The 27,986-nt window shown below is 29.6% G+C and overlaps 1 protein-coding gene across 1 annotated transcript in view; it reads right to left on the bottom strand.

Moving 5' to 3' along the window:
• Positions 1-3,467: 3,467 nt before the first annotated feature.
• The window catches only part of LOC147812658 (eukaryotic translation initiation factor 4 gamma 3-like), a 30,571-nt gene continuing 6,052 nt past the window's right edge, over positions 3,468-27,986 (bottom strand). Inside the window, exons 4-11 of the mRNA XM_087160427.1 lie at positions 27,697-27,869; positions 24,798-25,002; positions 23,633-23,708; positions 23,406-23,552; positions 21,212-21,319; positions 9,726-9,810; positions 6,145-6,313; positions 3,468-3,635 (exon numbers count right to left, since the gene is read on the bottom strand). Coding sequence (XP_087016553.1) covers positions 9,803-9,810; positions 21,212-21,319; positions 23,406-23,552; positions 23,633-23,708; positions 24,798-25,002; positions 27,697-27,869 — 717 coding nt within the window. The 3' untranslated portion in view covers positions 3,468-3,635; positions 6,145-6,313; positions 9,726-9,802. The remainder of the gene's footprint in view (positions 3,636-6,144; positions 6,314-9,725; positions 9,811-21,211; positions 21,320-23,405; positions 23,553-23,632; positions 23,709-24,797; positions 25,003-27,696; positions 27,870-27,986) is intronic.

The raw sequence follows: 27,986 nt of genomic DNA on the forward strand, positions 1-27,986 counted from the left end.
CGAGAATTATAATGAAATTTTGCTAAAATTTTCATAATTAAATTTTAAGAAAATGACTCAAAATATTTCTTACAAAATAAAAAAATTTCAGTTAAATAAGAAAAAAATTTACATTACTAATTTTTTTATAATCACTTCATATATTTTAATTAAAAAATAAAAGTAAGGTTTTCAACCATGCTCTTTAATTTAAGCGAAATATCTTTTTAATGCAGACATAAACACAATTACTGACTAGACTAGGGGTGCACAACCTGCGGCCCGAGGCCCAAATGCGGGTCTTCGACTACTGAAGTGCGGCCCGCGAGAGCTTCTAAACACAATAAAAAAAATTTTTTTAAATGGCAATTTTTAATCGCATTTTTAAGTCATCACGTTTGGACACAACCAATTTTGACAGATCCTTTAGTAAATGTACGTTTAACGCGCTTTCTTGAAGCGGAATTTATCGTAAATATAAATGATATTTTTTAAACAGTTATTTCCGCTATTCTACGTGATTTTAAAAATTCCGAATTTTTATTACGACGCGAGTTTCAGATCGCAAATTTAAATAATCACTTTTTGTGCACTTTATTTGTGACGATTTCATCTTAAATCTAAGTGATTTTTTATCTTTTTTTTGCAATTCTTTCTTTTTTTCCAAAAATTTTTCTCGGCAGTTATTGCTATGTGTTCCCACGTATTATAAAAAATTCCAATTATTCTGTTACGACATGCAAATTCTAAATCATGCATTTGACGCGCTTTATTCGTGCTGAGTTCAGCATAAATATATTTTTTCCTAATTATTTCTATACTTTTCCTCGTGATTTTGACGATCCCGTTATTTAACTATGATGTTATTACGACACGTGATTGTTAATCACGCAATTAAATAATCACTTTTTGATACGGTATTACGGTACAGTTTTATCGTAAATCCTAGTTATTTTTTCTTCGTTTTTATTTCCGCAACGAATATGATTTGGTCGAATGTGGTAATGAATTGTGATTTGATCAAAAACCATATATTCGGCAAAAAAAAGAAGAAGAAATCTATTGAACGCCGTACACTTGGGGCCAAACAGCAAAATCTTTTAGCAGTATTGCAACACTGAAACTAAAATTCCAATGCTCAGAATAATATTTCCTGGAAAAACGTTAATTAACTCTAAAAAATAAGGCCAATCAAGAACGTTTTTGAAAATGACGAAAAGCGAAACAGAGAACATAAAAATCAATCTTAATTTTTGAAAATTTTTTTTAAAGCTGAGCATCTCAGTTTTTCAATTACTAGAAAAAGCCAAGAAAAAAGAATTAAGTCAACAGAAATGCTATTAAAAATTACTGCGTTATAATGAAAACGTCTAAAAAAAGTTTTTCTTTTTATTTAAAGAAAATAAAAAGATAGAAAAAATGTTCTTAATTTTTTAAGTGAAAATCTTATGCCGAAAATCTCAATTTAAATTTTTCTCATTGCCATAATTTTAGAAGAAAAAATATTGCTATAAAATAAATTTTATTTGTAACTTTATTTTTAAAAAAAATGCTGAGTCCTAATAAAAATGCCTAAAAAAAGAAAAACAGAAAAAACAAATTTTTCTTAGTTCCTGAAACAAAATTTAATTCTGAAAATCACACTTTTCTATGTTACTGGTTATTTATATTACAGAACAGGGAAAGAGTGATAATAAATTAATAGTATGAGACGTTCTGTTAAAATGCTGGGTTATAATAAAAAACTGCAAAAAATGGATCCTTCTCAATTCTCAAAGTATCGAAAAAGTGACAAAATTGACTTGTCTGATTATAATTTTTAAAAAAAAATTAAAATCTATAAAAATTCAAAAATAAGAAAAAACTTAAAAAAATACATTTCTTTAAAATATTCTGCCAAATATTTGACTGATCATTCAACCAACTGAATCTTTCACAGAAGGGCCAAATACTCGTTACATCCCTCCCTAATTTAAATGCAATGTTATTGCAACTTGAGAAATTCATAAAATTGCAGAAAATTTTTAAACTGCTCACTGTTTGTAGTTTAGATTTCAATTTTTTGTTGCTTAAGTGATCTTTTTCGATAAAAAAAAGGAAAATGTTTACGATATAAAAAATCCAATAATTAATAAAATAAAATAATAAAGTACATCACAAAATAAGCATTGAATTTTATTTTGAACTATCACAGTTTTGTTTTTATTTTAGGCTTTTGTTTAAAACCTATAAATTTTCTTCAATTAAAATATTTAATTTGAATTTATATTACTTAATTACAACTAAACTTTTTCCTACTTTCATTCTGTGGGCTTTGCAGTTTATTTTTAATTTATTAGAATTTAATTCTAAAATGAGTTTTCATATTGCATGATATGATAAAAAAAAATATTTCTTTTTAATATTTCAAATATTTCTTCAATGTTTATTTATTTTGATAAATCTATTGTTCATATGATAAAAATAGCAATTTTTTTTTTGTAAAAAAAAAAGAAAGTATAAGTATTTTTATTTTTGAATGAATTCTATTAATGGAACACTACTAAGTTATTGGTATTACTAAGTTTATTGATAAAAAAAATGGAACGCTAATGTTTAAATAAACATTATTACATTTGTCATTAACATGTCTAAATACATGTGTGGCCCTTCGTTAGCCAACCTGCTGTGCAAGTGGCCCTTCACTCAAAAAGGTTGTGCACCCCTAGACTAGACGATCGGATATTGATTCACGTTTGACACCTATTATTTCCTTTTTTTTTTCTTTAAATATTTTCCCTTTTTTTATATTATTTTTTTTTAGCGAAATAGACATATTTTTTTTTAATAAACTCTACTGTTTACAAATATTATTAGAAACTATTTTATTTCATTTGCTGTATTTTTTTATAATACTTCATATTGCTTGGTATTTAAATTACATAAAAAATCAACCACTTCAGAATATAATAGTTATTAAAAAAACATTTAAAAATTACTGCTTATAATAATAAGTAAAATATAGATATTAAAAGGATACCACCAAAATATACTTCGACGTCTGTTTTTTAGACAGTTAAAATATAAAGTGTTTTTCAGAAATCTTTATATTCAATCTACAAAATCATGAAATAAATGTTTATACGTATCGAATTAAAATATAAACAACAGTTCCTCAGTTATTATCACCAATCTATTGAACACTAATGTGGATACATATTATTAAAAAAAATAATAGAATTTCTTTTTTGCCTTGACAACAAGTAACTGTTAACTGTAATACCAAGCAAGTGCACAGTCATAAGCACCAGAAACAAAAAATCTATAAAAAGGTATCTAATATTACTGAATAATAAAAAGGAATTGTTCTTTTTATACAAACAAGACATCAATCACTCTTTGTTTCTAGGATTTCACAGTGGTTCCGTCTCCTAGCTATTACTTGGAAAGAACGGCAACGTCGACAAGGGAATGGTAACTTTTAAAGAATATACAATGAAAACCAGAAATTCACAATAAACAAAATAAATATTTAATAGGAACAATCATTAAAGTAAAAGTGATAAATAAATATTTTAATTACAAATGTTGAAGTAAAACATTTTATTTCAAAATTTAAAACTCTTCTTATTTTTCGTTTTCTTAAGATCCATGGAAGATGAAACTTGATTATAAGCCTGAAATGAAAAAGAAACTGTATTTCACGATTTACATATAATAATAAAAATACACTTAGGTAAAGTTTTTGGTAGTTAAAAATCCTATAAATAAAATTTTTCTGAAAAAAATTGCAACATTTAGTTTAGGAGAGAAAACTATTACCACTTCCAAAGGCTATAGGTGACAAGAATGTTACCCAATAACTGCGTAGAAATTTGATTTTAGATATTTATTAGACCATTTATTTATCTGATGTATCAAAACCGTTATGAGTAAAATTAGTTGAAGGCAAAGACTGAGTTATCCAAAGTTAATCTGACAATGATTGTTGACTTCAAAATAGACTTGAAAATTTAAATTTTCAGTTAGTAGCCAGTGGCTGGTAGACTAATAACTTGGCAGCTAATTTTTCCTCCAACCAAATGAGTCAATAATCAATACTGAAAGGTCATTTTTATTTAATTAATGATCCCGATCATTAAGACACAGTCCCCAGTAGAACACCGAAGTCAAGCATCACTGGCTGGAGTCAGTAAGCGGGTAGGTGACCACTTTGATCATCGGTCCTCGTTAAACTGTTTTACCATAAAGTGCTCGCGCACAGGTCGTCGGGCTACCAAAACGGAAGAGCCAGGATCAAAATTGTGATGTCTTCAGATCATCCGCGGGGATGTTTCCCGGACCGTCGCCCCATTGTGCAGCTCTTGTGCGACCGTAAATAAAAGAAAGCTATGAATGTTGTAAAATGTTTTCGTTAAATATTCACGGAATGGTTTACTGCATTAATCTAAACTATCCTTTACTATATTTCGGGTAAACGTACGCAATGCCTCTGTGGCTGAGCATTATCTACGGCCCCTAGCCAAATTATTCGACGCACTATTAGATTCTATACAAAATCTTAATTATTAGGTGATACTATACAGCTTTATTGCTTTTACGCGGTTTGCACTTGTTTACGTTTAAATTAAACGATATATAATGTAAATTCGATGATAGATTATATAAATATTTATTATATCAGGTATTATATGAGTACATTATTATTAATTCGACCAAATCATTAGACGCACTGTAGTTTTTTAATAACTAGTGTTTTAATAACTGCATGCTTTGCATGAGTGTATTTGCGATACTTTTATATTTAAACATACATGTAATGAGTGCTATTCTAGAGATTTTTCATATACTTCCTATTTGTAATTATTTTTAAAGTATTGCATTACAATGTTAACCAATTAATACACGAACGTAAACAAGTGCAAACTGGTTTCAGTCGTGTAAGTCAGTTGATAATTTATATAGAATCTTTAGTGCGTCAAATAATTTGGCCAGGAACTGATACTAGGCAAAATCGGTCGAATCGTTCCTCAGAAATCGAACCTTAAATATCTGACTTTCTTAGAATTCGATTTCACAGGAACTATAAAGTACGCTTTTGTATCTGATTTCATAAATTAAAATATCGTCTGCATTAATTAATTGGCCTATTTTCGGTCACCCCCTCAAATCATTAAGATTAAGTCCTAGAAAGTGAAGATCCGATCATTAGATCAAAAGTTATTCGGCGTGGTCAGCTTTTTTGTTTTTCGCACTTTAACAATGTTTTTTCCCCCAGCAAGTTTGCACTTTATTTCTTTGAAGATATAAAAAAAGCATTGATCACTTAAATCACAAATATTTTGATTATTTCCTAAATCACTGACCAGAAAAGCATAGAAGTTAAAAGAACAAACTCATAAAAAGTGTTTTAAAATTAAAAAAACTATTTCATGTAAATATGAATTAAAACTTCTTAGTATCTCCTTATATTTAACCTAGACAATTTTTTATTCAACACCATTTTGACTATCGGTGAAAATTTAGTTCTCCAGTTAAGTTTGTCTTCTAAAAGTAGCAGAGTAGTGAACGCATTTCTAAAGTAGTTTGTAGTTGCTACATTTTTTTTAAAAAAAGTAGTTATAGTTAACTACAATTGTAATAAAGTAGAACTACAGAGTTAGCTACTGAAGTTAACTACAAAGAAAATGTAGTTTTACCGACCACCACCCCTGGGTGCTATCTATGGGGGATCTAGGAGAGCGATGAATGAATACCAATACTATTTGAATTATAAATCAAAGTGATGAATAAATACCAATGCTATTTTTATTATGAATGAATACAATTACAAAAATTTTAAAAACCAGGCGATGATCACGTATTGGAGATATTTAAACTATGGAGGGATTATCAAGATGATTTAACTGAATAAATATAGATGATTATGCAAAAAATATCTTAAACTTTAAAATGGCAAGATTTCCATTTGACATATTGATGATATAAAATTTAATTTGCAAAAAAAAAAAAAAAATATTCAGAGTCACTCACTCACATCATGGAGTCTTGAGAATGAGCACCTGTTTTTAAGCACTCAAAACACTTTGACTTTTATTATCATCAGCATATTTTTTTTTTAAGCAAATGAAGTTTTATACATATTGCCAGTGGATAAATACAATATAAAATGGTAGATTTCCGAACCTGTGCAATATTTCCTTCATTTGGACCTTCAGATCCCGAATCAGAAATTTCTCGTTTGACAGGAGTTTTTCTGTCCAGTTCTTCCTCATCTTCTTCATATTGTATTGGAAATGAAAATTCAGATATCTCCCTCTTAATCGGCATTTGAGACTTTCTGACACTTGATTTTCTGTAAGTCAATGGTAATTGTATAATTAGATTCAAATTCATTAATTATAAATGCAAGTTTTCTGAAAAAAACAAAAACCTTTTGCTAACTTATAGAATGAAAGATTTTTCTGTAATATTAAAGTAAGCAAAAGACATAAATCCACTACAATATTAATCTAAGAGCCGTGATGGCTCAGGTGATAGAGCGTTCGCAGTCTCATGAGCTGAACCGGGTTTGAATCCCAGCTGGTCGATACGAATTCCGCATTCACCTTGCACCGACCACATTACTGACGTAAAATATCCTCAATGGTAGACGGATCAGAGGTTAGAGTCCTCTTGCCATCAGGCTGACCTTGGGAGATTTTGCTCGCCATGTAACCCAAACGTGGGTTAGTTCCATCAAAAACTCCTCCACGAAGGCAAATTTCTCACACTACTTGATACAGGAGTTCCCTTGTCTTCCAGATTAGGTTCAAAATTACAAGGCTACGGCATTAGTAGTCGTGAACCATAAAATCGGATCGGATGTTCAATGACAATTTTAAAATAAAATGCTTATCTAAAATCTTAATTTCTATAAAATAATTCATGATAACGTAGTCACCTTCATCATAATGTAGGGATTATTTTTATTCAAGATGATTTTTTTAAGATATGGGGATAGATTTGTGCAATAACTTCAGCAGTAATAGTTAACACGAAATTTAAAATGGTACAATACCATAAACAACAGTTTTTTTCTTCAAACAATAGAATACACTTCAATATACTTTAACTGTAAGAAGATCAACCAATCATAAAAAATTTAAAATAATGTTTTAAGTTTCATTACAAAACAAATAAAACAATTAATGAAGAAAATAATAAAAATATGAAACAGTTACTAAATGCACATTTTAAAAACATGAAAATTATGTGCTTTTTACAGTTCTTATATATATTGCATAATTTTGTAATTGAAACTAAAACCCATAGAAAATACACAGCATTTTGTATCTTATATAATATGTCGTTTGGTCATTCTGTAAAAAATTTAAAAATACATTAAAAAAATTTAAAATAAATGGATGTGTATAAAGGTACTTTGTAAGTACCTTTATACACATCCAGGGTGTATAACCAAATTTTTCAACAAAAAAAGCACCTTTTAAGTACTTTTCAAGCATTTAAAAATATTTTTAAGCACTATACATTAACAAAATGTAAAATAATTTTCAAAGACTTTACATGATCATGATAAAATAACCAGTTTCTGACAAAGAACTATTTTCTTGATTATATTAGTCATTATAAAACGATTAAGAGGTTTTTCCGTTTGATATCAGAGGGAGGAAAATGATGCCCGAAATTGAGAATATCTTGCAAAATGCAGCAGAGTTTCAGAGAAGAAAAAGCAAAATAAAAGAAGAAAATTAATAAAAAAACAAACAAATGTAACATAAAAAATAATTAATTATTAATTTACAATAAAAACAATTATTATCTTCCAAAGCAAAGCAGATTTTGCAAATGAGACTTAGAATCTTGCTTTAAACAGAAAAAAATAATTTAATTATGTTAAATCTTAGTGGCATAATATAATTAATTATGCATTTTGGTGTCAGATGTAAAAAATCTAAAGTGTATCGAGATTTTTTTTTTAAATCAAAATGCAATATGTTTCAACACATTTGTGCAAAATAACCTGTCTTGTTACAGTTTACTATAATAATTATTTATTGTATTTTCTGTTATTAGTGCGATTTTTTTAAAAAAGAAACTGCACTTGTGAGAGATTCATTAATAGAGGTTAAAAATTTTAAATGATATAGCCTTTCATTTAACAGCTTTTAACTTATTGAAACTGATATTTAAAAGTTAATAGTCATTATTTCCAAATCTTCAATTTTTTACTTTGAACATGATACCTTGTTTGTTTAAAATTATCAAGTTTAAAATTTTGGTTACCGAAAGACCTTACGGTGCAATTGACAAACTAGAAATTTGTACGTGTACAATGCAGAACATAAAACTAAACTTTTTGCTTTCCTAATAAACTCATATGAAATTTTTTTTTCTATATTCTATGTTTATACATAATTTAACATGTTTCTCATACATTCCTTAGTTTTTGCCAGCTCTTTTAGGGTAAAAGAGGAAACAGTTATCAACTTTGGAATGCAAGCAACATTTACAAACTTTCACTACACAATTCCAATTTTGAACCAATTGTCAAATATTTACCAACTAAGCAATACAATTAAATATTAACATATAGTTGGTTTGCAAAAGAACTTTCTTTTTAAATAAAATGTGTTGTAAAAGGTTATAATGAGATTGTGAAAATTCTCATCAATGCAACGATTTTTAGACAAACATTGCTGTTAGCGATTGTAAGAAAATGAGTGATTAGTTGGCTTTGCTGAGAAAGAACAATTTACAGATTTCATTGGATGACAATACAAAAGCTTTCAAAAAAGAGTGCAATAAAAAATATATTATTAAATTAGAATCAACTAATTTTTGGAGAATTTTATAAAGTTATTAAACATTTTGAATTGTTTCCCCAGAAGAAAAAATACTCCAAAACAGTTGAAACAAACTTGAATGATAACTGGAATCAGCCCATGGACTAGAAGAAAGAAAAAAAGCATTTATAAACAGAAGCTAACCCATTCTTCTGTCTCCACCACAATCTTTGCCTTTAATAAACTGCATAGTCCCATAGTTTCCAAAGAGGTCAAAGGTTTCTCCATTCATTTAGCATCTGTGAGAGAACTTTTACGTGGCATTCTAGTTTAACAGGGTTATAATAGTAAATTTTAAAGCAAGCTAAATATTGCTAATATGATGCTATTTCAGCTGTTTGGTGATAAATTTCCATTTAAAAAAAACGGGGTAAAATAATTTAAATTAAGAAAAAAAAATTCAGCGTTCCTTTAAAATTCCCGATTTTTCCATGTTTCCATCTAAATTCCTCAAATTTTTCCAGTATAAGAAAAATTTCCAAAAAATTCCAGGTGGGTGGCGACCCTTATTGTATATAAAGCAAGTATTGCGTATGATTGTGCAAATAAAATGTTCCAAATGGCAAAAAATAAACTTGTCCTAGACTTTTGTCATATTACAACAATTTTGGACTGTCTTTGACACTTTCAACAGGTTTTTGATGTGTCATATCAAAAACCAGTTATTGATGTCAAAAACCAAATTTTGTTCAAAATTGCAAAAAAGAGAGAGAGAGAGAGACTGATAGTCAAAATCTGTCTTTAAACGTCAAGATTAAAATTGGAAGAGAAGGTTCCAAAATAAAAAATTTATAAAAGTCTGTTTGAATATGATCAAACACATTTTTCTTTAAACTTCCCCAATTCCTTTATATTTAATTGTTATAAACAGAGATTATTTTTAAATTATATTCAGCTAAAACAATAATAATAATAACTTACTCTGAAGTTCCATAACTTTTTTTCTTTCGACGGAACAGTCTTGCATGTCTCTTTGAACATTCAAAAACGAATCAGCATCAGAAACCTGAAACAGATTAACTAAAAATTAGTTTATTTCTTGAATTTAAAAAGCAATAAAGTTGACACAATACATATACAGCTCAATAGATATATACTTGCATGCAGTAACAATTTTGAAAGGTAAAATTAAAATGTTAATTTAGTTAATAGGTAATAAGAAAGTTGTTTCTTTTTTAAATGGCAGCTTTCACAGAGTATTCAGTAGCCTGGAACTTTAAAAAAGTGACTTAGGAACCAAAAATATTTTTTCTTTATATATATATATAACTGTCGGTGAACAGCCGACCCATATTTTTCGGTTTACAACTACTAATGTTCCACTCCGTAGTCTTGCAATTTTGGACCTGATCCAGAAGACAAGGAAACTCTGAATCAAGTATTGGGAGAAATTTTGCCTTTGTGAAGGACTTTTTTATGGAACTAACTCGTATTTGCGTTATATGGAGTGGAAAACCACAAAAACCTTTCACGGTTAGTCAGACGGCAAGGAAACTCTCACCCATGATCCATCTACCACTGAGGATATTTTACATGAAAAAAAGAACAAAAGCAAATAATTTATTTTCTTTTTTTCTGCAGAATTATATTCTAAAGTTATTTTTCTTGTTCATCTGAAAGGAAAGAAATACTCCTGATTTTTCTGAATAAAAAAAATTCGCCATTGACTGACTTACTTCAGCTAGAATTTGAAATTAATAAAATTAAAAAAATAAATAATAACAAAAATTCTGAAATCACAGAAGTTTAAAAGACAATTCTCTCTAGAAATTTTTGAAAGAACACCATAATTTTTAAAGAACATGATAAAACATTTTAATAAAATATGACTGTGAGTGGGGATTTTGTTACAAATTCAGATAGTCTTAACACCATGAAATTGGGGGAAGGAGGTAAATTCCATTTTAAAAATTAGATTTTTGAGAGATTTGAATCTCTCACTTCCATGATTTTTTTTGGTAAATAGTTAAAATCATGACATTTCATGACAAATTTTGTTCAATACCGAAATTCATGACTTTTCAGGTGCGCAGATACCCTGTGTATAATAACATTATTTATCGATAAGAAAATTATAAGTTAAAAAGTCATTAAATAAAATTTATCATTTAATAAAAAAATAAGGACGCAAAATAAAATGCGGCAACTAAATATCATTTATTAGATAATGCGCTTATCATATCATGTCTTTTGGGACCGAATCATTTAAATCTTTTACAAGACATTCTGAAATCATTCATGAAACAGTGTAAATTCCAGTAGCGTTGATAACTATTATAAAGAATTGCCTAGAATTAGTCCACAAAGAAGAAAAATACAAAGATGATAAATGAGAAGCATAGTCACTTGATATATTAGGAATGTAGAGAAATGGATTGCATTTTGAATATTTAGATTTAACATCTGTGAAACAAGCAAAAAAATCAAAGGAAGGAATGGAAAAGAATACTATAATAAATTAGTTTCAATGACTTATGATCGTGTAAAAAATTCTAATTTAATTTGATTATTGAAATGCATCATGACTCTCCTAGATACTGATTATTTTCCAATTAACTCATACAAAACTTAAAAAAGTAATATTTTGACATGGTATTTCATGACTTTTTAAATCTGTTACTTCTTACAACTTAAATCTGACCTTAGAATTGTTCAAATGTTTGTCTAATATTTTTTGCATTTGCGTAAAACAACTTTCCATATGAAAAAAAGAGAGATTATCGAAATATGGCAAAAAACATAACAAGAAGTTGAGTTTTTTTTCCTTTAAAAAAAAAGACATGCTTAAAACCCATTACTTTTATATTTATATCTAATTCTTCAATTCATAAAAGGCATTTTTGAAATTCATGTATCCAAAATATTTTAAGCAAACAAAATTTTTTAATTTAATAAAGAACAAAAATTTTTTTAAATTGTTAGGTGTAAAAAATTTTATATAAAAGAAGAAAAACAATTTATATATCTATATTAAAACATATTGAGCAATCACGCACAAAACTGAAAGTCATATGACGTCACAATGAAATGTGTTAAAATACATTACCCTAGAATAATGAAAAAGACAGTTTTTAACATTTGTTTACATTTCTCAAGAAAAACTTACATAAGATTATTTTTTTATACTCTAATTAATTCATGTGATTTTTCATGCTTCGCAATGAGCTTTAAAACTTTCATAGGTTTCTAGGATCTACAGTAAATGACGAAAGAAAACAGTATCTTTGTACACTCTATGCCAAAAAAATCAAGCAAATAACATGTATCGATTACTTTGGTTGTTATTTGCAGTAATTGTATAAAATTTCATAAATCTAACTTAAATACTTATGGTAATATGGACATTTGTATAAAAAAGTATTTTTTTTTTGTCTGCTATAACTTAATAAAATATTTAATAAAATAAAATATTTAATATTTATAAAATGTTTAATGAAATTAAACATATTTTTGGATTAATCAAATATTAATTGCAAAATTATTGTTACAAACTTTTAAAAAAATTCCTTAAAAACTGAGCAAGATATGACTATTTAAAGTAGTTCTATGCTGCTCATGCGCGAAAAAAATTTCCCATAATTTTGTAGTGGCTTGTATTTCGCAACTAATAAAAAAGTCTGATATGAATATTTTTTTTTAAGAAAAGAAAGGCTTAAAATAATAAGGGAAGTTCCACAAATTTCATTTTGTACCAAAAGACAAAATTTAGTAACAAATTTCGATACCCTACAATAATAATCCGGTCACCAAACTGTGATGGTATAAGGAAGGAAAACAGGTGGAAGAAAATATTTTTTATGAGGGATGATCCCCCACAATGCAGGTGACATTTTTAATATATCTTGTTTAATAATACAAAGTAAAATTTGTGGAAAACCCCTTATCATTTTAAGCTTTCTTTCAAAAAGCACAAAAATTACTCAGAGAATTGCTTAAAACTTTTTAAATTTCTAAGATATTCAAAACAGACTTTTTTCATTTGTTGTCAAATACGATACACTAAAAAATCATAAAATAATATTTGAATTTTTTTTCCTGCGCATACGCAGTATAAAAAAACTTTTTTAAATAGTCATATTTTGCTCAATTTAAAAAAAAATAATTTTTTCAAGTTTTAAAACAATAATTTTTTAATTGCTCTGAAAATTTTGTATAATTTTATGAAATATTTTTAAAGTTATAGCAAAACAAACGTAAAACAAAAAAATAAGTTTTTTTTTTAATGAAAGTGTCCATATTTTCACGAATATTTAAACTAGGTTTATAAATTTTATGCAATTATAGCAAAAGTAATCGGTATAAGTTACAAGCCTAATGCGTGATTCAGATGATTGCCTTAGTTAAACAAGTTTTCAGAAGCTCGTCTTATCAAACTGAAAATGAGTAGCATTTTACGTTTGAAACATTTTGTACTAGTGATAGTAGTGGCCGACGCATGGAAGTTCAAGCAATTTTTCCGAAGAATTTGCATTTTAGTAAAATGCTAAATATCTAATTATATTTCAATTAATTTTTATTGCTTCAGTATTGAACAGTGGTGGCTCAGGGGATAGAGCGTTCGCCTCCCAATGAGGTGACCCTGGTTCGATCCCAGCGATAGCTGGTCGATTCGAATTCCACACCCATCTCGCACCGACCACAGTGCTGACATAAAATATCCTCAGTGGTAGACGGATCATGGGTTAGAGTACCCTTGTTGTCAAGCTAATCGTGGAAGATTTTCTTCGTTTTCCTCTCCATTTAATGGAAATATGGGTTAATTCCATCAAAAAGTCCTCCACGAAGTTAAATTTCCCCCAAATACTTGATCCCGGAGTTCCATTTTCTTACGGAATGGGTTCAAAATGACAAGGCTACGGAGTTGAACATTAGTCGTCGTAAACCCTAAATTGGGCCGGCTGTTCAACGACTGTTATAAAATAATACAAAAATGCTTCAGTATTAAGGTTTAAATAAATAGTTTGAAGGGTTAAAACAAGTAATCATTGAACTACGGTAATGAATTCTGTTTTAGATTAACCCCTCCTCCCCCCTCAGGACTGACGGATGGTGGGAGAAGCGATTCTGGGGGACTGTAAGTTTAATACTAAACATGTACATACTAAAGAGTACGTATACATATTAGTACGAGATGTAATACGAGGGAGCACTGAATCGAGATCACGTCCGTGGGATCTTGAACCGTTAGAAAGGCTCGTTTCATGTGCGAATTTCCAATTTAGTGACTTTAAGCGATCCGATCTCACTTTTGGTATTTTCTTAAATAAAAACTTCCTTCTTGATTTCTTTTTCATGATCAAGTAAAAATTAGAAAGAAATAGGATTGGATTGTGGGCTATGATTGCAGCTTTCGCCAAATTGCGGAACGCTTACCAAAAAATATTTCTGAAAATTTTTGAAGCGCGGCACACCAACATATTCCTTCTTTTTTTTTGTTATTTATAGTAAACATGATAACAAAATAATTACACAAACCTTCCAACCTTTTCTTTTTTTATGAACTTTCATAAACTTTTGAGTAATAACGAGCTGAAATATTTCAAACTTGAGCCTGAAGCAGAAAAATATCAAGAAAAACTCCTCAATTTTAACACGCTTTGTATTACTAATACAATTATCCTATACAAATTGAATGCTGTTATAACCAAGTAAAGTAAATTTAACTTATCATTAAAGCAGAAGGAAAATACCGAAAATCACTAAAACAAAGTTTATTATACATTCAATTACAATCAATAATTTATTAATATATATATGTTACGGTGAATGACCAAAATCGGTGGTTGTTGACTTTCACCGGTGAATGTTGACAATCACATAGTCGCTTTGGTGAATGTCCGAAATATTTATTACATTCAATTTGATATGAATTTATTCATGGATATAATTATATTTATTCGATATTTTAATACTTACTGACGATAGATCAGAAGAAACATCAGTGTTTCTGGAGTATCGGGCCATACATTTACATTTGACCGGTATACATTTGCTCGGTATACCCTACACTGATGCTTTTTTAAGGTTAAGTGCCACTGCCCGGTATACCCTACACTGATGCTTTTTTAAGGTTAAGTGCCACTGTCCGGTATACCCTACACTGATGCTTTTTTAAGGTTAAGTGCCACTGTCCGGTATACCCTACACTGATGTTTTTTAAGGTTAAGTGCCACTGCCCGGTATACCCTACACTGATGCTTTTTTAAGGTTAAGTGCCACTGTCCGGTATACCCTACACTGATGCTTTTTTAAGGTTAAGTGCCACTGTCCGGTATACCCTACACTGATGCTTTTTTAAGGTTAAGTGCCACTGTTCGGTATACCCTACACTGATGCTTTTTTAAGGTTAAGTGAAACTGCCCGGTATACCCTACACTGATGCTTTTTTAAGGTTAAGTGCCACTGTCCGGTATACCCTACACTGATGCTTTTTTAAGGTTAAGTGCCACTGTCCGGTATACCCTACACTGATGTTTTTTAAGGTTAAGTGCCACTGCCCGGTATACCCCACACTGATGCTTTTTTTAGGTTAAGTGCCACTGCCCGGTATACCCTACACTGATGCTTTTTTAAGGTTAAGTGCCACTGCCCGGTATACCCTACACTGATGCTTTTTTAAGGTTAAGTGCCACTGTCCGGTATACCCTACACTGATGCTTTTTTAAGGTTAAGTGCCACTGTCCGGTATACCCTACACTGATGCTTTTTTAAGGTTAAGTGCCACTGTCCGGTATACCCTACACTGATGCTTTTTTAAGGTTAAGTGCCACTGTCCGGTATACCCTACACTGATGCTTTTTTAAGGTTAAGTGCCACTGTCCGGTATACCCTACACTGATGCTTTTTTAAGGTTAAGTGCCACTGTCCGGTATACCCTACACTGATGCTTTTTTAAGGTTAAGTGCCACTGTCCGGTATACCCTACACTGATGCTTTTTTAAGGTTAAGTGCCACTGTCCGGTATACCCCACACTGATGCTTTTTTAAGGTTAAGTGCCACTGTCCGGTATACCCTACACTGATGCTTTTTTAAGGTTAAGTGCCACTGTCCGGTATACCCTACACTGATGCTTTTTTAAGGTTAAGTGCCACTGCCCGGTATACCCTACACTGATGCTTTTTTAAGGTTAAGTGCCACTGCCCGGTATACCCTACACTGATGCTTTTTTAAGGTTAAGTGCCACTGTCCGGTATACCCTACACTGATGCTTTTTTAAGGTTAAGTGCCACTGTCCGGTATACCCTACACTGATGCTTTTTTATGGTTAAGTGCCACTGTCCGGTATACCCTACACTGATGCTTTTTTAAGGTTAAGTGCCACTGTCCGGTATACCCTACACTGATGCTTTTTTAAGGTTAAGTGCCACTGTCCGGTATACCCTACACTGATGCTTTTTTAAGGTTAAGTGCCACTGTCCGGTATACCCTACACTGATGCTTTTTTAAGGTTAAGTGCCACTGTCCGGTATACCCTACACTGATGCTTTTTTAAGGTTAAGTGCCACTGCCCGGTATACCCTACACTGATGTTTTTTTAAGGTCAAGCGCCATTATTCGGTATATATTTGCCCGATACTGATGTTTCTTTTAATCTATCGTCAGTAAGTATTAAAATATCGAATAAATATATCAAATAAATATAGTAATACCAACGAATAAATTAATATAAAATTGGATATAACAAATATTTCGGTCATTCACCAAAGCGATGTGATTGTTGACATTCACCTGTGAGAGTCGACGTTCTCCAGATTTCGGTCATTCACCGTAACTATATATATAAAGGGAGAGAGAAAATTTTTTCCATATCGATGACTGTCCTTAATTTATAAATCCTCAAAAGGAATGAAGCCAAAAAGGTGTACACATTAATAAATGAAACAATAACGTTTGCTGAAATCTAACAAATCAATATATTGAATAGAAGGAACTGAACTAAATTGATTTCTAAATTACTTCAAGTTATATCTGGCTATGAAACTGGTTTTGGTGCCTTTTTATTCTGCCAATAGTTATTTAACATACTTCAACATCGTATATGTTTTTTCTTCACTGGAATATAAACGTGAAAATTTTTAATAGCGCTTACACTCTTTTGATAAGATATTTTCATGATTAAGGGAGGTAATTATGGAACACTCTCTATAATCTTTTGTAGATAAATATATCTGTGGGTGCTTGACTAGCTTTTTCAGTAGGATAACTCAGATTTAAGATAGGTTATCTTTTTAAGCTTCAAACTTACTGTTAGTAACAAGAATAATTTTCCTCATTTTTTATGACAAATAAAAGCACTGTTCAAAATGAAAACAGGGAACACTTACACTTTATTTCGAACGTTTGACTTTTTGATCGTCTAGTTCATTACCTACCGTTTTCAGTAAGTTACTCAAACACTCAAGTGATTCTTCATCTCCCTGCGAGGGCAACCTCATTATGCGTTCATGCATGATTGATTGGTTCAGCTAGCATTCCAAATTTAAAGAGTTCTTCCCCAATAAACCTATAAAGACAACTTTAAATTTATCCTTTGATCTACCATTTAGAGTCAGGAACATTAACAGCAAATATTTACAACTGGGAATTCTGATCTTCCCCGTCTTTTATTAAAAAACGATACACTGATAAACAAACAAAACTGATAAGAATCCCAAATATGATAAACTATGTTGATAAAAATAAAAACAGACATGTCTGATTAATTTTCAGATTGTTGTCACGTAACTTTAAATTAAAATAAGTTATCGTCATATTTCCTTATAAAATTATTAATTCTTCAAAGATCATAGCCACCAATGCATACAAATATAAATCAGTGAGGTTAATTCATTAAACAATTGCGGGTGAAAAAGAACTTAATCAGTCGGGCTATTTAATTGTAAACATCTGAATACCTTATTTTTAGCATATGGTTAATTCTTATGTGAAATATGTGCTTGCTTAATATAACTTTTTAATGTCATATTTTTTTTTCAGGAAACTGTATTCAATATCAATATTTAAATTAAAAAAAAAAATGTTTTCTGAAAAGTTTGTATTATTAATATTAATGGCATACTCATAAATTAATTTAAACTGACTCTAATGCTCTCAGTAAACCGATTCTCACAAAAATTCAGATATTAGACTAAGATAGATTTCAGGAACCGTTCCTGGGAGTCGGGGGCCAACCTTCTACATACATGCACGGGCCAATGAATTCGAAACCTCAGATTAATATTTTTTGGATCTTTTTCAGGGACCGCAGAACTGGAAGGGGGGCAGAGTGGATCTCAGCCCCTGACATTTTATAAATGGACTCTTTTTTTTTCAATGAAAATTTGAGTAATTAAATTTACAATTAAAAAAATAGATAATTTTTTATGTCTGAATTCCACAAAAAAAAGCCTCTATTTCAAGCGAGCTTTTTACATTTCCTTGGTGGGAATTGCTACCAAATCATCCCGTACTCATCCTCCCGAAGAGGTAATATACGTCCATATTGCTAACTGATACGAAAATTCTTGGTTTTAAACGTCACAGGGGAGAAGAAGGAATTGGGAAGCCGGAAGAATTTTAATCTGAGCGCGAGATATATTGGCATGTCTAGGAGGTCGTGAGTTTGATCCCCGCCTTTGAAGACTTCCTATGTAGTAAATGGTGTCTGAAATATGTTAAATCTGTCGGGTCACAACGCCCTCTGTGTTCCCATAACAAATCATACTTCTGGGGGTACTGAATTGGAGATTCGGGTCAAAATTAGAATCTGTGGACGAGTGAATGGGAAGAGTTGTTATCGACCGTGTCAACCGTCATCTATGACCAACATAAAACAAGTTTTATAACATACGTACTTTCTGAAGAATTATTTAAAGAAAAAGATGAGTCTTATCAGGAAATAAAAATACCTTAATTAGAAATTCTAGCTTTATTAATTATATCATTAATCTATTTAAAGTTCATTAACTAATAAGTTTTATATTAAGTAATGGATTGAATGTTGATAAACTTCAAGTTTAATCACCAAAAAAAAGGGGAAAAATTACTTTAAACATCAAAACAGAAACTATTCCCAAACTTAAATCTTGGACCCAAATACCAACCAGATGTATAGAACACCCTTTGCAGAATTTTTGCGTGCTTTCTTCGACATACCTCTCCAGTACTAATATCTTCTTGCTAGATGCATTAATCAATAATAACAAGTACACATGTTACTGATTTAAAGTAACAGAAGTGTCAACTTAAAAAAAAAGGCCTTTCGGATAAATAAAATAATTTTTTTAATCAAATATGTAATATTTTTTCAATTCTAATACTATGGGCGATCTTCTCGCATTTTGTTAGGGGGGAAGCACACTAATTATTTCATTTTCCCCATTTTGTATATCCTCATCACATTCAAAAATTATAAAAAATTGTGAAATCCGTAGCTGCAATTACAAAAAAAAAGAAGATCGACGGTGAAATCACGTGAATCAGACTCTTCAAAAAAGGGTTACTTCTCAATTATACTAAATGTAATAAATGTAATACTAAATCCATGCTTTGATTTTAAGATTTAGTTGCTGTAATAAATAATATCATATTAAAAATATAAGGATTTTAAAAACTATGTGGAAATCAATAGTAATTAGTGGATAAAAAAAAATAGAACGAAAATTTCTGCAGAAAAGAAAACCAAATTTTTTACTTCAATATTCTTTATTTTTCATCATTCTCAAATGAGAATAGAGAAATCATAAGCATTTTTTCCCTCTTCTATGCGTGAGAAAAGCATCTTTTGAATATAATTCTGAAGAAAAGAGGAAAAATCTTAGAAAAATTTCTGAAAACCAAAACTTCCCAAAGGTTAAATCTTTCCGCAAGAACTTGGCATCGTACTGCGACAATGTCGCCATGGGGCCCTTGGCAAGAAGAAAAAACTATTCGATTAGTTTAGATAGAAATCATAAAGTATCGCATTTAATGCAATTCATGGAATGCAGAGAACATTTTTTTCACCAATAACGATATTTCACAGAGGTCATTCTAACGCAAAGTTAAAAACACTGAAAATTCTTTTGTGCAAAAACTCGATATGACGATACCAAATTCTAATTTTTATAAACTAAGATTTATAATTCCTACCACGGAAAAAATATCACACCTTTGTAGCAACTAATTTAAGAAAAAACTTAGTTCTTATAAGAATCGCGATTTAAATATACAAGATTAACATAATTTTTTAAATTAAGATTTATTACTAAATTACCTACCAATGAAAAATTTCACACCTTTATAGATACTAATTTAAGAAAAAACTTAGTTATTACAAGAATCACGATATTGGATTCTAAATATGTCACAGAAGTATAAACTTTTAATCTAATATCATCTAAAAATAAAATACTCTGCACAAAATTGCAGATATTTAATTTACAGTCCTTTTTTTCACATTTTGATATCACAATATGAAGTAGAAATACATTTGGCATAGTCTAGAATTAATTTATTTGTAAATGTTTTTAATTCGTAAATGTTTAAAAATTATTTGTAAATGTCAAATTATTCTAAAATTAAATCAGCTTCTCATTATTTCATCGTGACAGTATGCTGTTAAGTATATGATTATACACTTTTTTGTTTTGTTTTAAAAAAATTTACATTAATCACCTGTAGGAACAGTACTGCTTTTATATATATTTTTTACAAAGTATACTTCCACCCTCTATGCCGCTACAGAAATAAACAGATACTTAATTAAAGCAAAATGGCCGAAAAAAATAATTAAAGGCACAACCTTGAGACAACATACGCAATTTTAAGAAAAATTAACAATTCATAAATTAGCTTATTTTTTGGCAGTTAGGTACAATGGGTCATTTTACATAATTTAAAGAAAACTAAAATCTTTTCAGGTCTTTGAAATAATCGGGTCTCTATCTTTCCGTGATTCTCATCATTTATTATGAATCAAAACCAATGAAACAGCCGTCATGGTTTTTTAAGAAGAAAGTCACGCGACCATCCAAACATCAGAAGCAATTGTTCACATTAAATATAAGTAAACAAGATAAAACTTGCACCCTTTTAAACACATGCACAAGTCAATCATTCAATAACAAAAGGAATATTTTTCTTTTTATAAGATGCACCAGAAGCTGCAAATGCTTCTCTAATTTACAAAACGGGGGATAACTTTGTTTAAATTGCACAGACAATTCATTTTTCCTATAGTAAACTCGGAATAGAGATCCAACTGATTGATTAGTCGCATCAGGATTCATTACATAAGCTTGTGTCATACACAAAATAACTGCTGTCGAGTCTTTATCTAAGTAAAATAATTCAGAGCGCAAGAATCGTCGTTCATCAGTCACAGAATCACCAGAATCTGTTTCCTTTAGCCAAGTGAAAAAAGATTTGAGAGAATGTAATGCTACACCTTTGCCTTCCACTTCGTTTATATCATCACTATGTTCCCAGTTTTTAAAAGATTCTTCGGTGATAACGTTATCGTCGTAGAAGATGTCGAAAATCTGCCTTAGAATTCCTAAAAATATAAGAAATTGCTTCATTAGCAGGGGATGTGAGTTCTAAATTCATTCAACAAATTAAAATGTAAATAACAAATGTGTTTAAAAAAGAGAAAAAGACTATCTCCGATACTAGCAAAGGGTTGCCACAAAAAATGAACAAAATAGTTGTTTTCAGTAGCCTAAAGCATGAAAATAGATGTCAATAACTATTAAATTAAATTGCCTAAATAAGGAAAAAAAATTCAATAATATAACTAAATTTTTATTAAATGACTTAATTATCATATACCATGATCCATTTAGTCAAGTTGGTAGCAAATATGATAATTTTTATAAAAATGTTAGTGTTCTAGCATCAAATTTTTTCAGCAAAAAAATTTGTGTATTTGCAGAAAATTAAATACTTTTAATTGATAGAACTTATTCAAAATACCTTTTCATTAAAAAAACATTTTTTATAAAAATATTTTTCCTCTTATTAATAATTGATATAGCAAATATGTATATATATATATATATATATATATATATATATATATATATATATATATATATATATATTTATATATATTGTGAAAAGTGACCAATCAAATTTGAAATTCATGCAGACTAATATATTAAATATGAAGGAGAATTTCGTAGGAAGCAACAGTTGAAAAGGATATCAAGAAACAAAATAGGCTTACAATGGAATCTGTGCAAATTGAGGGCATTAAAAAGTGATGACTCAAACTTGCAATTCAATTTATTTTTTATTTTTTAAGAATAAAAATTCTTTGTGTTCAGAAGCTCCCACGGACAGCAGGTTGTCAACTCACCTTGTGCTGAAGTGTTTTGCAATTCTTGTGGGTAATAAAAGAACAACCTACATCGATAAAATTACTGTGATCTATGCCACCGTGGAACAATACTCTGGTATGCTTTCTAGACAAGCTCACATATGTTGTCATTTTTCCAACTCATTAGCAGCTCTTTACTCAATAAAATCTGTGAACAGTCCCTCTTCTAGTGATAGATTAAATTGTCCTATCTCAATAGCTTACAACAATAGGAAAATCTGTCCTCAGCAATGGATCCCTTCTCACTGTGGAATCAAAGGCAATGAAATGGCCAATGATTTAGTCAATAATAATCCCGGCCCCCTTTTCAACCTTTAAACAAGTTCCCAAAAGAAACGTTTTGACCTATTTTGTAGAAGCAACTGATACAAAGAAATTCCAACAAAACGTGGAAGGTTTTCGTGCCAAATAGCATCACAGACTGGGCGAGTGATGAAGGGTGGCTCAGTTCAGGCTTTGTCGCTTACTTATACAGATTCAAGATGGCTTCTGATCCATACTGCTTTATATGTAGAGGACAATTTGTAATGGATTGTCACCACGTTCTTCGTTGCAGTGCTCTTCGTGAAGCAACTATTGCTGAGCGATTCTGGGAAGCAAGGTGTCGAATGAGGAAATAACTATTTTTAATTATTTTTATATTTGTTCTCTTGAGTTGTGTTATTTCTATCCATAATCAATCCACACTACCATTAGAAATAAAATAAGTATTTCATCTGACGGAATTTTTATTCAATAAATCTTTTTCGATTTAAATATTTACTAGGAGAAGGTTTAACAAAGTTCAAACTAAGCAAATATATAAATAAAGATTAAATAATATTTTGCATAAGACCTTGAAAAATAAAAAAAAACGCAATGCCAACTGTAGTATTAAGAAAAGTCACGCCATATGACAATTTTCTGTTTCTGGTTCATTTCCAGTTTTAAAATATTTAAAAAAAATTTCCTAGCCTAATGAAAAGTTTTAATGGAATGAAAAATGGCATTTTTATAGTTATTTTGAAATAAGATATTCTTGAAATCAGGCTACACATTGGGTATTATTATACAAAGCAATATTTTACTGTAAAAATACCAAACAATATCTTATTCAATAATAAAAGTTAGTCTTAAATTAAATTGAAAAAAAAATGCAGAACATAATTTGTAATATACAAAATCTTGCAAGGCCGAGATAATGCAAAACTTTATAGGGATTATGAGATTACAGGATGTATGTCATAAAATTGCCATGTAAGTGGATCAATGAAGGAATTACCTTTAAGTTGATTTTGTTGATTCATTAGTGACTGAATAGCATATAAAGCTTGAAGTTCTAGATTTTCATTATTATCTGTGTACCGTGTTAGTATAGATATCCTTTTTTTCAATTTCGTAACATCTAATTCCCACCCAGAAGTAGTATCTATAACAAAAACAATTATTTAAACAAGTTTTCAAAATAAAAAAGAATAGAATAGAAAGGATATGTACAATAAAAAAAACCTTTTCTGGCATTTTCATGCACAGCAGACACCAAGGCACGGATAAATTTAGGTTCTGTACATTTAGATACATTTGCCTGAAAAAAATTAAACCATTAGAGCATACCAAAAAGAAATTATAAATTTATAGGAAGGAAAAAAAGCAGAAAATGATATGCTGTAATATAGATGCTGTAATATTCCATATACCTAATTATTCACCTATATGTGACCATATCCATGCAAAATTTAAATGTGGTATGTGTGCATTATATTATGAAGTTTAATCATTATACCATTCTAAAAGCAAAGATCTAGTCTTTACTTTCAAGACACAATTGTTCATGCTTTATTCTATAATAAAGTAGATTTCATTTCTTCAACACCATCTTTCTAAAGCGATATTTTGAGCAATTCAAATTTCATTTTGTTATAATAAAATTTTAAAAATCATATAAAATATGTAGCAACAGCTAACTAAACTATGAAAACACAACATGGATTTAGAATGGAATTCTTGTGTATCCAGAGTGCCTATAAGCGATTACTTAAATGCACATTTAGAACACCATAAAAATATACAGAAATTTTGAAACCATTACTCGAAAAGGGAGAAATCTAAGATACATCTCTTTAGCAATTCTCTTGTAACGAATCGGACTGTGGAACAAAATCTAAAGTGTATAAACCGCAGGTCCGTAACTAACAGCCATAACTATAAGTCAGTAAACCAACAGCCTTAGAATTTGCAAAATTTCACGAAAAAACGTGTGCCTGCTGCATTAGTTGGCTAAATAATTTCGCAACTTGGATTGTAATTAGCAAACAAAAAAATTTAAACTTAACATTTCCAAAAACTTTACAAAAGCATGATAAAATAACTAGTTTCTAATATATATCGCAGAGAAAATTGTGAAAATCATGCATTTTTTGTAATTTATAATGACAATCGACACTGCAAAGAAAAAAAAATCGTTTTAAAAGATGGAAAATTCACTTTTTACAGAACTTGACTTTAAAAAAAAACACCTTTAAGGGCTTTTAAAAAACGTAAATCAAAAATAAGCACCTTAAAACACTACTCACCCTGACAACTTATTGAGGTAACCGGGTACTACGTAAAACAGAGAAAAAATTTGTTAAAAATGAGGATGGATAAAAATAAAAAACAAAAAAAAATTGTTTACTCTTCTCTTAGCTGCACAATATAGGGATGCTGATACCAACAGTTCAGCTGTCTGGGAAGGAATACATGGATTTAGGACAGCCTTAAGAACATCTAGAGTAAATTTGTTATCTTCTGGAATAGGTTCAAGGATCTCTCCAATGTACTCGTATATCCTGGGGATATCTAGTGTAAACTCATCGATTGACTCGAGCACAACTTCGAACCTAAAAAATAAAAATTTGTGAAACAGGGCACTGTAATTAATAAGGAAAAAGATAATTGGCCTAAAACAGTTTAAAGTTGAATACACCTTTAAACAGTGTCCATACAAAGATATTGAAGACTTAATAGATAATATATGCTAAGTCAGTTATATGTTAAGTCTATTAATATATACACATGGAACACATCATACATCAAAATCCAGTAGATTTTACGATGTAGAATAAATTTCATGATAACTGTTGAATTATGTGCTAACTATTTTACACATAGGGAATTTTAGGGAGTCATCAAAATAGAAAAATTGCAATATTTTCCAGTTATGATTGACATTAAACATATGTGGAATGTTATGTACTATGTTTACTCATAATTTCAAATATTAATAGGCATTTAACTCACCAAAGATAGTTAAGATTTTTTTAAATTAATTTACAAACAGAGTTCTGAACATTTTAGAATAAAAAAAGTTTTGAACTGATATCTAATAAATGAGGTTCTCTTTATTATGTATTAGTAATACTTATTTAAATATTCAAGAAATAATCTGTACACAAATTCTATTTCCATAGGGATTTTTTCAAGGAAACTTACTCAATTTTAGTTAATTTTCTAAAATGTACAAAAACCAGGAGAATTTAAAGTTAACCAGTAGAAACTGGCAAAATCCAGTAGAGTTGGCAGCTATGCATACAATTACTATATAATACAAGTTTATATATTAACTTTATATAAAATTTAAAAAAAGTTTTGTTCTTAACTCTTAACATTTTATTGCATGCATAAAACACACTATTAAAAAAATGTCGTTACAAAATCAACCATGCAGCAAGCAAAAATTAATTTATCATGGCCGTTTAACTATTTAAAAATAAATTAAATTTCTTTTAATTTATGCAATTTTACTTTAATGTACTGGGCATGCTGTATGGTCTTAAGCTACCATCAATTTCTTGATATATTCTAAACTTAAACAATTTTTTCCAACGAATATGAAATTTTTGAATTGAAACAAATTGAATTATAGGTTTTAAAATGTCAACATTATAACGTACATTGATTTGGAGTTACGCACTTAAGTAGTCTTTTTTTGACATGGTTTGTTGATGGCTATTTTTTCAGCTACTCCGAATTAATCTTGATTAATATTGAATTAATTTTGATTTTTAAGTACTACTTTGTCTTGTAGGGGGAATTTTGAAACTAGCATTTGAAGAATCATTTTTTGATGCACTCAATTTGGTCCACTTATGTTGTCTACGAGGTTTTGTCGATCACATTTTGCTTTTAAAAGCTATTGTTATACGGATTTCCATTTATAGGAATACTGTTATAATTCAAGAATTTTAAATTTGGACAATCACTTTATAACAAACTTTTGTTATGACAATTCCATCTCAAATCTTTAAAAATGTATGATTTTTCCCACTGTGACTCTTAATTACCAAACTCTGGATCTCGCGACCATGATTTCCAAGTTTTTTATCAATATAAAAATGGAAAACGGATAAATATTGAGGATAAATAAGTCAGGTGAAAATCACTACAGGATATCTACTACATTTTAGATTTTCAAATTCATGACTAATTCCAAGAGTTTTCATAACTTAACAAAGTTACTATTTTCTCCCGACAAAAACAAGACGATAAATTAAAAAAGTATTATAGTAACATTAATTGAAATGATAGGTATAACCAAAACTGTTATACTCTGCATCTGCATGCTCATAGATTTTTAATTTAAAAAAACAGAGTAAAGAAAGAGTTTAAGCAATAAAGTAAGTGAAAACAATACAAAAGCAAATAATTTTTTTCTACAGAATTATATTCTAGAGATACTTTTCTTGTTCATCGGAAAGGAAAGAAATACTCAGGATTTCTCTGTTCTCATTGAGGAATAAAAGAAATTCGCCAGTGACTGGCTTCAATTGGAATTTTAAATTGATTAAATGAAAAATAAAAAAATAACAAATGAAATTATGTTTTTTCTTTCATTTTTGGAAAGAACACCATAATTTTTAACGAACATGAATAAAACATTTCATATTTGAACAAAATATGACTGTGAGTGGGGATTTTCTTACAAATTCAGATATTTGGAATGCCGTTAAATTGGGAGGGGGAATTTCATTTTAAAAATTAGATTTTTCAGCGACCTAAATCCATGACTTTCCATAATTTTTTTTTTTTTTTTAAAAAATAGTTAAAATTATGACATTTCATGCCAAATTTTGCTCAGCATTGAAATTCATGACTTTCTATGATTTCTCATGACTTTCACGGTGGCCCAGATACCCTGGCACTAAACAGGCGTAATTTAGCAGAAAAGCGAAGGAATCTCTTCCTGTATTAGGCATTAGCATTACGATAATCTAAGAGTTTTTAAGAAATATTTAGTACCTCAATATTTTGTAATTTTTGTAGTTTCAAGTACTTCTTAAATAGTTTCAAAGGTATATAAGAACTGTGTGCATCTTTCCTTTAAAGGGAAATAGCTTAGTAAGTCCTGAAAAGATACATTTAAAAAAATAGCTAATTGTAATTCTGAGTAAAAAATATTTAAGATAGAAATACTTGACAATACTGTAAAAAATAGTTCATAAGCATTACATTAAAATTTTAGTCTTAAAATTTTTTGATGCTCAACTTGATTATCAATAAAAAATAAATTGAAAATAAAAAAATTCTGAATCTACCCTTTTTTATAATGATCGAAGGTGATAATATTTTGCTTGACTAAGTTAAAAAGTAATTGACCAAGGGAATGGTGTGCTTCGACAGAAAGCTCTAAGACATTGTTAATTTCAGCATTGATGAACAAGTGGATTGTACTAGGAGAAGCCAGCTTCGTGACATACCTGATTGCTTCCTAAAAAGGGTAAAAACAATGACTGGCTTATAAATATATTTTCTCAAGGATTAGAAATGAAGAGGATAAGAACCCAATTCAATATAAATTAAAGGCAATGAGCGTGGCCAAATTATT

The sequence above is a fragment of the Parasteatoda tepidariorum genome, chromosome 4, assembly GCF_982258835.1.
Source record: "Parasteatoda tepidariorum strain Cologne lab strain chromosome 4, Ptep-v5.0, whole genome shotgun sequence".
Lineage (NCBI taxonomy): Eukaryota > Metazoa > Arthropoda > Arachnida > Araneae > Theridiidae > Parasteatoda > Parasteatoda tepidariorum.